This window comes from Trematomus bernacchii, unplaced genomic scaffold (assembly GCF_902827165.1).
Source record: "Trematomus bernacchii unplaced genomic scaffold, fTreBer1.1, whole genome shotgun sequence".
Lineage (NCBI taxonomy): Eukaryota > Metazoa > Chordata > Actinopteri > Perciformes > Nototheniidae > Trematomus > Trematomus bernacchii.
Window position 1 is genome coordinate 745,604 of NW_022987698.1, and position 12,907 is coordinate 758,510.

Genomic DNA, 12,907 nt, shown 5'->3' on the forward strand with positions numbered 1-12,907 from the left:
TACAGCATGTAAATATGTTCTAGTATGAACCAAAATATGGGTATAAACCCGAAAATGAGCAAAATATCTCCCCTTTAATGTTTTGGTTTTTATTCTTTATAGAGCTGTTCTATTCAACTTTGTATTCATGTTGGTGATGCAAACTTGTAAAGTGTTTCCTAAAAATTCTCAGCACAATGTATACTTACTTGAACAGTTGCATTCAGCTTTGAGCGTGACATACTGTACACAATGCGGTGTTTCTAATAGGATATGCATCCTTATTGATACAAATGAGTTGGATAACATATTACATCTACATCACCACCAGGCAAGTATTTTGAATACGAGATAATCTGAGAGCCTGCCGACATAAAAACACTTCACCAGCATGTGTGTTAAGTAATGTCTCATCTTCACATGTAAAGTGATGGCTCATCATATTTATCTCCTCACACTTTCATCCATGAGGCAACATGATCGCTGTTCCTCTCCAGCTTGTGGCAGCAGTGCCATCTCCTGCTGAGCTAAGCACAGAGCATATTAGCAGCCTGTCATGCTGCTGCTGAGCGGATTACACTTCATATTTAGCCTTCTCTACATTACAGTCCTGACCTGGCACACACATACACACTGAAAAATGAAAAAACAGAAGGCTGATTGATAGTAAGAAATACGGGCAAATCAATAAGTCAGTCAAAATGCAGCTTTCAAAGCACCAGTCATTCCCTTTCAGTTTTGACCTAGAATGCCCCCCACTTTTTTGAATCACACTGCTCATTTGATCAACTGCGTCTGAGCAAAGCTGTCATCAAATCAGCATAAAAAGAGGTCAATATAAACCTGTCATTAGAGAGAAGATGGGCCTTTATTTACCCCAGTAGGGACATTCAGGAGTTGAATTATCATCTGCTTTACACTGCTGGAGTAAGATCACATATTTTCTGCTCTGACTTTCATACAGATCTTGAAATACATGCAACATTATTCTCATTAGAATATTCACTATACTGGAGTTTATTCGTTTGTACAGCAGCCTTATCTGTGTTTATTTGAGAATATTGTTGGTGATGATGCACAAGAGACAGCAAGCTTCAATAACTGTACCTGCACTGTGAAAACCTGAACTCTTGCCAAGTCAGTTTGTATCATTTCTAGTCAGAATGTCTTTACACTTGATATAAGACATAATAACTTAAGAACAATGCAGTGAGGCTTGTTTTTAGACAATGCATCTTATGTATCTTTTTAAGTCAAACACTGAAAATAATTTATTTAGATTTGTATCTCAGATGAAACAAGTTTTTTAAGCTGCTATGGTATTTGTAAACGATGGATCATCTTGTTTCAAGAAAGAAATCTTACTTGATTTTAGAAAACACATTTTTATTGGACAATCGCCAACAGAAAGCTTTGGAGCATTTCTGGTTTATTTTGTAACACAAGATTTCCTGATTTTCCCCAGCTAATTACAATATATATGTATCTAAATATCCCAAACTAATCTCAATAAATCTTACCAAGCTATTTCTCACTTGTTCTATTGGCAGATTTGTTTACTTATTCCAAGCGAAAACACCTTGTGTTTATTCATCTTTTACTTGATTTTAGAGCAGCATCTTTTACAATGTGTGCCTTTTTGTGCAGTCTGTGACGCATGTGAGTTGCATTTTATGTATAAAAGGTGCTATATAAATGAAATCTAGACATGTTAATATTAGGCTGACTGTAGTCTACAGGAAAAATATGATCAATATAAACTACCCACGCATTTGCACGAGTTTATCTAACGCGACCACAACATCTGCAAGAAACTAACCAGCGTTAAAATAGAAACACGAAAATGGGTTGAAAAAAATCAGTTTCAGCTCAGTGTTGTGAGACGCCTGCAGCACCCAGAAGTGAACAGCAGGCGACCCGGAAGGTTTGAAGTCCGACTGAGAGCAGGCAGAAAGAAGAGTCTAATCCTTTATAAAACATTTCTTCCCTCGCTGGTTCAGGTATGTTGGCCGCTCGATGCAAATGCTCTGCCTCTTTTTATTTTTGCTCTTATCTCTCGCACACAGCTCTCCATGTGTGGCTTTGTCACCGTTTCTGCTCAAGTCGTGCAAAAGTTGTATTAAAAAAACAGCATTTGCACCGATAAAGACTGATTTCTTCTCTTCTGTCGTGCAAATAACAGCTTTCATTACGCGCCAGAATCTACATCGACATTTGGGTTTGTGGCTCAGCAGCTGCAGAGCATTCAGCGAAGGCATGATGATTGTTGTAGGAAGTGTCAGGATCTTTTTTTTTTCTCCTCCTCAAGCCGGGCTATTCAAACCTGCAAATCAAAGTAAACAATCATTCGTACGCTTAATGCAAATACGCCACACGCCGACGCATCACAACAGCGCGTAATTAGGCCTAGATCTGGAGGAATTATCTCCTTATTACATTCGGATCTGCAGAATATGGCGTCCAGTGCTTATAAAAATAAGACAGGGCTGCCATTTTTGTTTTCCTTTTGTCTGAAATTTTTTAATAAACTGTCTGAGAATGTGGGAGAGGCGAAGGGAGCGAGGCGCTGCGGAGGATCGTTTCTCTGGAGGAGATGCTCTCGTTACAAGCTGCTCGGGTTTTTAGATGCAAACATTAGATTCTGTTTCTTTGGCTTAATTCAGCACAGCATGTACAGAAACGGAGCAAAAGTTAACCCTAACTTTAGTTCCTGGGATTGCATTTCTCTCTAGAGGTGCTCTAACTGTTTATTACACTGATGCTATTTGCAAAGGACTACATGCACGTGTTTGTGGTAACACTTGACATATGACCATCTGCAGAATTATTTTATATTTAGATTCCTCTACTAGTTTAATTATACAGACACACAGCTATTGCAGATTTAACAGCAGGTAGTCTAAGTATGTCTAAGCATCACCTTTTTAATATCCTTGATATGTGGTTTTATTGATACTCTTCTAATTCTTTATAGAGTATTGAAAGCCACAAGATATTTGTGTTTGCTTCTGACCTTAAATTAGGAAAGAATGCAGTGAAACATGTTGGTAATTTATTGATAAAGGATTTTGTTATTTATAAAAGGCCATCAAGTTTAACATTTTAATAAGAAATTAAGACAGCCTTTTAGAGTCAATCGATAGAAAATCAATTAAAACTGTTGATAATGCTACAGATGCGATACTGATTTAATATCAAAGTGTAATGTGATCATTTGATATATATTATAGTTAACTGAAAATAGTTTTAGACCAATACATGCGTCCTTGGAAATTATATTGACCATTTTTCAACATTTTCTGCTTTAAAAATGTTTTTGTATTTCAACACAAGTAACTAATATTAATCATGAAAGGGATGAAAAAGAACCCTTTGTGCAGCCTTAAAACGCTGTAATGCACCTGCATATGAAACACTACATTTTCTACCTGCTGGAAATGCTTTGAACACCGTTACACAAGGAAATGAATAGTCCTAATAAAGCTTTTTATAAACTCAGCAAAAATAAGCAAACACAACAACACTATCCTGGCCCCATAAAGTTAACACAAAAGCAATGCAGTCTAGACCTGACTCCACAGGTTATAGGGAGGACTCTGTTATATCCTACATACACTATGAATGTACAGCAACACACAGGAACTGTTGATCATAAAAATAACTTCACTGCCATTCATTTCTTTCTGTGTGTCATTCAAAGAAGTGGCACAGAGATGCCGTCGAACTACTGAGCCTCCTCCCTCGAGGCAGAAAGTCTCCAGGAAGTGAAACTGATCCCCACTGGCATCATTAGAGAAATATTTTGTAGGGTTTTCTGTACGCTCGTACCCCTGAACGTATCGTTTTTGTTTCTCTTGGCTCACGGATATGGACTGTGTTATGCCTCTGCTAAGCCAAACAGACTTAGGAATGGTGAAGTGTGCCAAAGCACGCAATGCAAAATGTTTTAAAAAAGAAAATTCATACGAGGTTGAGAAGAGAAGCTATGGAAAGAAAAACCTTTTTAAGATCAAAACTTTCGCAAGTGAGCAGCCATCTCTGTCGTAAAAACGGTTTCTGGTCAGTGTGGAGAAGCATTATGCCCAACTTCAGACCATAATAATCAAATATTGTCATTTAAAGAGAATATACATGCTCCTATGTTGACTTATAAAAAGAAGAAAAAAATACTGTCACTTACAATTCAATATGTGTGTGCAGCATCCTTATTTAGTCTTTCCATGTTCATTATATTCAGTTTGATTACTGACTTCTCAGCTTTTGACTATGTTATTCAGGTCTTGCTCCACTATGAGGGCAGACTGTGCTCTTCTGTTTCCCATTAACCTGTCGGGGGCCCCATGTTTCGAGCAGGAGACAGACAGTGACAGATTAGGATCTGAGTCACATCACTTTTAACATTTCTGTTTTCTCTGATAACAGTTCTCTACTAGCCGTTGTAATCATGTGAGAGCCTATCTCTCAGGCAGCATGCCTATTCTGAAGTCCTGTGGTTGGAAATCTTAAGAAAAAGCTGTATCACTCACTTAAACGTCCTCCTTTGACAACAGGAACATCTTCTCTGCTATCTGTGATGAAGCATCGTGTAAAGACACACGTCTCCTCTTGCACTTTGTGGAAAGGGGTATAACTTTTACAGAATGTCTTTGAAAATACTCTATCACAAGACTGGGAGAAGTTATCTTAAACCATCACGTCAAACAGTCAGCTGCTGCTTGTTTTTCGCCACCTTTTTTTTTCACCACCTTTTTGTACACGTACAATAGTTCTTCACATAAATGTAGTTTTGAAGGCAAATATCACTGCGGTGGTTCCCCTACAGGAAAACTACAGGAACTATAATCAGAATTATCCTGAGAAGTTGCTAGATGATTCAAGGTTTACTCTGATCTTCTCTTTTTGGGTCTAAATTACAACTACAAACATTTAAATTAAACCAAAAGAATGATAAATCACTCACCTATTCACCGGATGAGGATTCACAAGTAAATGTTGCTTTGGTTAATTAACGTTAAGAAGCATTGTCTAACCAGTCTACCATTTTGTACTTGATGCATGTACTGCTTCACTGATGAACACTCACCTTATTTATGATCCTTGTGTATTTATTTCAGGATGGCTGAACCTCGCTTTAACAATCCCTATTTTTGGCATCCACCTCCTAATATGCCCGGCCAGGTGAGCGACTCTGGTATTCTCTCTTATGCGCATGTTAGCCTGTGAACAGCTTCTTGTCTTGTTGTTGTTTTAAAATGTTTTTTAAATAATGCATAATTTTAAAGAAATTGTTTGACATTTGGGGAGTAGGCTTATTTATTTATGGTGAAAAGATTGATACCACTTTGTAGTACGGTAAACATGAAGCTGCAGCCAGAAGGTAAAGCATTTTAAAGAACTGACGTTTTAAAATTAAAATTGTATTGTGATTGATTAATAAATTGTCCTTTTTAAACTTCAAGTTTTTGATTAAACCAAGGAGAAATGTCATGTTAACTAGTGAGCTTTAAAAGTTAGTTTTCCTTTGAATATCCAGGCTAGCCGTTTCCCTCTGCTTCCAGTCTTTGTGCTAAGCTAAGCTAAGTGGCTGCTGGTTCTAGCTCTACTTCTAATTTAAATGTCAGCAAAACATAATGACATTACTTGGTCCGGAGATTAATCTGAGGGTTCACCTGATGTATAAAGGGATACATTAAAGCAATGTGTTTTAAAATAGCTGTGCTTTTTCTTCTTAATCTTCTCTTGTTTTAGCTTTAATTATTGTGATATACTTGTTAGTATTATAAATTCTTTAAATTGGAGAAATCAGAAAAATAAATAGTAAATTCCCTAGCCTGTGATAAGGAGTCAAGACAAAAATGTTGGGAAAACCAGGTTAAACGTTAAATATCATATACTATTTGCGACATTTACAGTATAATAGTTTTGGGTGCAATGTTCTGTATCAGCCTCTAGAGGGAACCATCTCCTCACTAAGTGTCACTGAATGAACTGATCAGATTTTCTCTTGTCTCAAACATTGTTTCCTGGCTGTCAGCTGGATAACCTAGTCTTGATCAATAAAATCAAGGAGCAGCTGATGGCAGAGAAGATCAGACCTCAGCATCTGCCCGCTGCCTCAGCCCCTTCCCAACAGCCATTGCTGCCTCCCTTCATCCAGGCGGATGGCAGCCAGCACGGGATGTCCAAAGCTCAGCAGATGCAGGTTCTCCACAGCCATAGCCCGTCCCAGCCTGATATCGCCCTGCACGCCCGCCCCGCCTCCAGCTCAGTGACAGGTACTCCTCACCTGCATCTCCAGTACTCACTAATACCAGTGTTGGAAGAAGTATTCAGAAAGTACAACACACTGTAGAAATACTCCACTAAATGTTCTGCATTCCTTACTGAAGCAAAAGTATGTCAATATTATAAAACACAAAGGTTAAGACTGTTAGTTTTGCTGTATGATGAGCTAAATGAAAGTGTTGTTCATTATCTTGAATTTGTTTCCTTTAGACACTAAAGTTGATCACAATGACGAAAGTTATACGTTTTTTTGTTAATATGAATTCTCCATCACATTTTTACCAGGTCGTATTCTGGGAGATGTAAACTTGAATCTGGACGATAAGGCAGCTATAAAAGCCAGAGGATTATGGGAAGACTGGCATCTGCGCCAACTCATCGATCCCTCCAGGACAAACCATGTCTCAGGTAACTTGAACATGAACTTGTTTTATTTATAGAGCACCTTTTGAGTCGCCATACAAGGTGCCTTAAATTACAATGAAAAATGTTGTACAGTTGGATCTCCAGTTGCTGCACAAACAAAGAATGTTGTCCTGAAACAGTATTTGTTGTTTGTTGGTTTCATTTGTCGTTGGTTATTCAAATAATGTGAAAGTAAAATTTAGACTTCTCTGTGCTGTATGTATGTGTAGGAGATGGACTACGAATAATGTAAACATTTAACGAAAAAATTACAGTGTTGGGTTGCAAACAGTAGTGCAAAGAGGATTCGTATTACATTAGCCTGCTTACCAATTGTCAGCATCCTAGCATCCTGTTAGCACCCTAACATATTTCATATGATTACAGTGTGTTCAGACTGTTGCCCTTGGTGTATGAATTGGAAATTAGATGATAACTTATTTCAGGCATGTCCTTGTCATTACTTTTGAACCAATCAGGTGTGGTGCTGGCCTCCAGAACAGGCAACCTCAACACCTCAGAGATAATCACCCCCACCACCCCCACCTTGAGCAGCCACAGCCGGCTGGGCGGAGCCCCAATGCCTCACCTCATCACAGGCTTAGCCTGCAGCCATGGAATTGAGTCTGGAAAGAACAACGGCGGCCTCGTAGGACTCCTCGGCCCTCCTCCAAAGGAGGAACGAGGGCGGAAGAGGATTAAAGCAGAGAATGGGTCGTCTCTTTTGGTAGTGCCCTACCCAATCCTAGCCTCAGGCAACGACCAGTCATGTGTCAGTATTACTACCAAACCAGGAAAAACCTACAGGTAAGAATGAAACGTTACATACATAACAAGGCGCGTTCACACCGGAGTACTTTCCCTGTACTTTTCCAGTTTAGTTCCGTTAGTACCCCTTATGTTGCGTTCACACCAAAAAGAGTACTTAGTGCCGGGAACTATTACCCCCATTTTTAATTACGGTGTGAACGCGATTGGTACTTAGTGCCCTGGGGTACTTAGTGCCGGGGCACGAAGTGCCGGTACTAAGTACGGCAAAGTACTTGGTGTGAAAGCGGCTATACAGTAGGTGCAGTGTCTCACCATAATATCATGGCTCAAACTTGTTTGCTTCAGTATTCCAGGAGATATGGCAGGTTATAAATCTCTCTCTGGACTGGTAAATAGGAGGAAATATATTGATTTGTGAAACTAGCGGTTTAATCTACAATAAAGAATAAAATAGAATAGAAATTAAATTAATGTCTAAAACATGTTGAAGTTGGCTCACCAAAATATAAAAGCTGCTCAAAAAGTATGTAATGTATAGAACAAGACGTGAACACAGTACACTAGTAGAGAAAATACAAATCTGCATTTCATCAACGGAACAATTACTGTATATATGTCTATGTGTTCTGTGTATGCAGTTGTGTCTCTGTGCGTGTCCTTAAAGTGTGTCCTCTTTCTGTGTCACTGTGTTTTAATACAGGTGTAAAATGTGTCCGTTGACCTTCTTCTCCAAGTCAGACATGCAGATCCACTCCAAAACACACACAGAGGCCAAGGCTCACAAGTGTCCTCACTGCACGAAGTCATTTGCAAACGCATCGTACCTGGCCCAGCACCTGCGCATACACCTGGGCATCAAACCTTACCGCTGCTCCTACTGCGAGAAATGTTTCCGCCAGCTCTCCCATCTGCAGCAGCACACCAGGTCTGATCTCAACACAGCATGGCCCTGACAGCTGTGTCTTTGATGTTATTGTCTATATCTAAAGTGAAGAATACCTTAACTTATATTACTTGTTGGAGCAGCCCACTACATTGTGCCGTTTCCTAATGAGCAAATAAATCAAAAACTGTGGTGGAATATGGTTGTAGTCAAAAGGATTTATGTATCGTTCCTGAGGTATGTTTCTTACATCACAGATTACAAATATTTTTTATTTTAATTTGTTCAACTTTCCTGCAGTCTCCAGCAGGTATTAATGACATGCACATATAGTAGTTAGATCCACATTTTAAATGTCAGTTCAACCAAATTACACAATGAAAAAAACCTTTCTTCCAATTCCCACTTCACATTTATGATTTCTGCTTAAACCTCATCTATACTTTAGGTTTCATGTATTATTTCACAGGCTTAAATATAAATAGTCTCCAATAAACTTGGTGTTATCTTTGAATTATCCAAAAATTATTCTTAGTAAAACTTTAAATATTGTACTTTTTTTTAAAGCAGTATTGAACCAACTGACCTCATTTTCTTTGACTGCATATTTTCAGATCTGAGGACAAGAAGTGTTTTGGTTACAGTCTAAAATATCCACTATAACCCCATTTGAGACAATGTTCTCTTTAGTGCCTGAACAATACATTTTCGAGCAGAAAGAGGGCGGTAGATTTCTCCCCTCATCATTTACATTGGAACAGCATTAGGAATTGTTATTTTAATGGTCAGTATAAACAGGAGGAATGACTGTAGCTGTTTCCATACACTGTTGGCAGCATGATCACCTGACTAGTGTTTAGGAGAGGTTAAGAAAGATTTCAAGTAAAGAATATTTCAACTCTCAATACCCTCAGAATAAAAAACCGACCCTTTAAAATAACTTGTTGCAGCAGTAGGAAATTGTGTTTCAGTTTGGTATGCAACCTTGTCACTTAAGTAGGAGCAAATTATACTACATTACATTGCATTGCAGTTCAATCCAAAGCAATTTACAGGTTTAGAGGAGGTTTAGACACCGCCACACAGGCTTGAGTCCCGTGGCAACGAATGTAAAGAGGACTACTAACTCTCACGGCAGGGGGTTATTATTATTATTTCACATTTTACAAGTGCCCTTAACTAATGTCATCTCAAATGACTGTTGTAGCAGTACAATTACAATCACCATAAGCTAAACCTAAATCTTGAAGGTAATTTTTCAAAGAAAAAAACCCTTATGGGGGTCCACATCTTTGTCACCTTAATCCTTACCAATTACTATTTGTTGCAGCAATAATCTGTGTAACACATCCCACCGCAACACAAGGGGTTGTTGATGCAAAATTGTATACAAATTGTTTAAATTGGAAAGGGCAACATTTGCGACGGTGCTTGGGGGAGGGCCTTGAAACAGTCATAAGTAACATTTGCCCCAGGTACTGTAATGCAGCTTTGAGCATAAAGGAGCCATAGTTACAAGCCACTGCATTGTAAACCTTTTGTTCGCTCTGCAGGCATGCTTTAGTTGCCAACAAGGCCAACAATGTCCTTGTTGGCCTTGAGTAAACAAGGACTTCACCTTCAAACTTATCTTGAAACAAACCAGAAAAAACAGGAAATGATAATCTGATAGAGATTTAGGTTTACATTTTTTTGTTTGCATTTTAAAGTTGTTAAATTTGATAATTTGTTTTTCAATGCAATTTTTTGTAGCATCCTGTTTGATAAAAGTTGAATATTTTTTTTTGGCTTACAGTTGCATAATATTTTCCTGTTTCAGAATCCACACAGGTGACCGACCGTACAAATGCGCCCATCCAGGGTGTGAAAAGGCATTTACTCAGCTATCTAATCTGCAGGTAAACATTTACCAGTTATTTCGGACAAAAAGCAACACCGTTCGCAATGCTGCATGAAGGTCACTCAGTTTCTGTACCTTTTTATTTCCCCCTTCTGAAGTCTCACCAGAGGCAGCACAACAAAGACAAGCCCTTCAAATGTTCCAACTGTTACCGTGCCTATTCAGACTCTGCCTCGCTGCAGATCCACCTGTCTGCACACGCAATAAAAAATGCCAAGGCCTACTGCTGCAGCATGTGCGGCAGGGCGTACACGTCGGTGAGTAAGAAATCCAAGTCGAGTTAAATAACAAATATGGACTAACTGTAGCGGAAATGTCTGAAAGTTTGCTTCTATCCTTGTTTTTTCCAGGAGACGTACCTTATTAAACACATGTCCAAACACACAATGGTGGATCATGTGGTGTCCCATCACTCCCCGCAGCACAGGACAGAGTCTCCGTCCATCCCTATACGGATCTCCCTCATCTGAGCTCCTCACCCGTCTCCAGCCCTCCCATCAGAGACGATTCCTGTGATATCCTCTGATGGACTTCAAACCCTAAAATTGGTTACAGAAATGTGCCAGATCATATGAGTATCTTGTGAAAAGGTGCTCTTTTAATGAGTATTTCCTCCTTTCCTTTTTTGCTGACCAGATAGTATTATCGGGGACATCCAAAGATGACTTCTCAGCACTTTCAGGCCTGGAAATGACAGGCCACAAAATGTCTTTTTCTATGTGACTTTACAGTAAAAAGAAAAAAAAGTATTGCTCCTGGCAGCTAAAGTACATGGAAACATTTTTTTTGTGTTATAACAAAATAACATTGTGTTTTTTTTATATGGTACATTACTTTTTATCATTGCATCAAAAAAAGTCTTCCGTTAGCTGAGTGGCCAAGTGATCATAAAGGTGAATGCTTATATAACGTGTATTCATGTAAACTGTGCCACTTTTTATGTCAGTGTGTTCAATGCTTCACCAACACGTGGCCATAATGCCCCTAAAAAAATGTAATGTTTTAACCCTGTTGTTAAGATTGCGCTGACCAGGATGTGTAACTCATATTTAGATAAATGGATATATTTTGTTTTACATATATTTTGTAATGTTATACAAATCAGTCCTCAAGTTGAAATTGGTAAATTTTAAGAAATCCTTTAATGTGTCCTTAAATACAAGAATTGTCCAAAAAAACGCAAACCGCACAAAAACTGAATTGGAAGTTTAATTGACGCATTGAATGTGAGAGCTTCTGCTTTCTGCTAGTGCAGAGAGAGAAATAAAAATATGTTTTTTTAGTCGTCAAAAAAATGTGTATACATTTGTGCCAAAGTAACCAAAATATGTATCATTATTGTGCACCTATTAAATGGAAACTTGCACTCAGTGCGTTTTGTCCACTTCGGGTGTACAAATGCATAAATGAAGTGACAAAAATAAATGTTACCCCTCTCTGCTGCTGACAGATGTATTTCTGTCCTGGAAAACATTGATGATGACGTTTCTTTTTGGTTTTCAGCTATAATGTATAACTGAAGCACTTCTTTTGCCATTGTTTTACAAATGACACCTTTGCCATTTTATATACATTCAAGCCTTAACTTTGTTACAGCTCTAGGGTCCACGCTGTTGTTTTATCACTTTCATTTGCCTTTTATTTCATGGCATGATATATACTGTAAATAAACTATATTACCTGTCAACCTGTTTTATAATAAATCATTCTATAATTACAAGTGATGGTGAGACATTTTTTTGTTTTTTCTTCGCCAGGAAATCATCCTAGTAAAGGGATTGTAATGCCAAACAAGATAAACATTAACAAAATAATGTGCGCCCTTTTTTCATAATCCTGAATAATGTATCATCAGACCCTTTCTTTATGCACCTTTGCTTCAACAGGTGTTGGTGTGCTGTGTTCACGCTTCACAAAATTGGCAGGTTATCCAGGAAGATGTTTGTTGATGTGTTTTGAAGCTCTGGGGCCTCATTTATAAAGGGATATACGCTCAAAAAATGGCGTACGCCAGTTTCTACGCAATGTTTGCGATTTATAAAATACTAACTTGACAGGAAAATGTGCGGTCCTCCACGCAAACTCTAACCTATGCGTACGCACTAAGCACAAAAAACGGGAGAGACGAGAAACTGCGACACCGTTGGCAGAAGGAAGAATGGAGAGAAATATGTGGAAATAATACCATAAATAAAATGTTACCTCTTATTTATCATAGGCCTATATGAAGAATTCATTTTCAAACATTGATTAAAGCCAATCTTAAAATGATTAAACAAACGCCTGAGACTCCTCAGTGCACACAAAAACTTAACTTGGATACATAAATAAATACGGATATGTTAATTAAAACCACCTCGAATATGTTGTGTTAATGTTATGAAATGTTTTCTCATAAATGATGCGGTAAGCAGGAGGACAGAATTACGTCTAAACTGACGCCGTTTTGCATTTTTATAGGTTGTAGATACGAGCATGGTTTTATATACTATCACGTTTAATCGTGTTTTATGCCGTTTGATAAGTCGCTCGTAAAACACAGGAGGTATGGAAACTAAGAACACCATATGTGGTCAATTGTACAGCTAATATAACACAACACATTAGTTGTATTTCCTTTAACTGGTGGATTATGGATATATAGTTGCTGATCGAAAGCTGGAACACAAACCACCAAATACAAC

At 38.3% G+C, this 12,907-nt stretch overlaps 1 protein-coding gene across 3 annotated transcripts; it reads left to right on the plus strand.

The window, feature by feature from the left end:
• Positions 1 to 1,887: 1,887 nt before the first annotated feature.
• znf362a (zinc finger protein 362a) lies at positions 1,888 to 11,943 on the plus strand. Of its 3 annotated transcripts, none has more exons than XR_004556636.1 (9): positions 1,888 to 1,979; positions 5,094 to 5,157; positions 6,014 to 6,254; positions 6,550 to 6,672; positions 7,116 to 7,476; positions 8,175 to 8,365; positions 10,143 to 10,221; positions 10,322 to 10,480; positions 10,574 to 11,943. XR_004556636.1 is itself a non-coding variant. In XM_034139512.1 (9 exons), the coding sequence occupies exons 2-9, from the start codon at positions 5,095 to 5,097 to the stop codon at positions 10,691 to 10,693; spliced, it is 1,371 nt and encodes a 456-aa protein (XP_033995403.1). In that variant the 5' UTR covers positions 1,888 to 1,979; position 5,094; the 3' UTR covers positions 10,694 to 11,943. The 3 variants fall into 3 exon arrangements, 2 of the variants coding, with proteins under 2 accessions (XP_033995403.1, XP_033995404.1); XM_034139512.1 differs by having other exon boundaries at positions 8,141 to 8,365; XM_034139513.1 differs by having other exon boundaries at positions 7,149 to 7,476; positions 8,141 to 8,365.
• Positions 11,944 to 12,907: the final 964 nt, after the last annotated feature.

Excerpts from the sequence above, each read along its gene's own strand:
- znf362a (XM_034139512.1), top strand. The coding sequence starts at position 5,095 with ATGGCTGAACCTCGCTTTAACAATCCCTATTTTTGGCATCCACCTCCT. Across the intron at positions 6,673-7,115 it reads CAGGACAAACCATGTCTCAG|GCATGTCCTTGTCATTACTT; the intron begins GTAACTTGAACA and ends AACTTATTTCAG. Across the intron at positions 7,477-8,140 it reads AAACCAGGAAAAACCTACAG|GTGTAAAATGTGTCCGTTGA; the intron begins GTAAGAATGAAA and ends GTTTTAATACAG.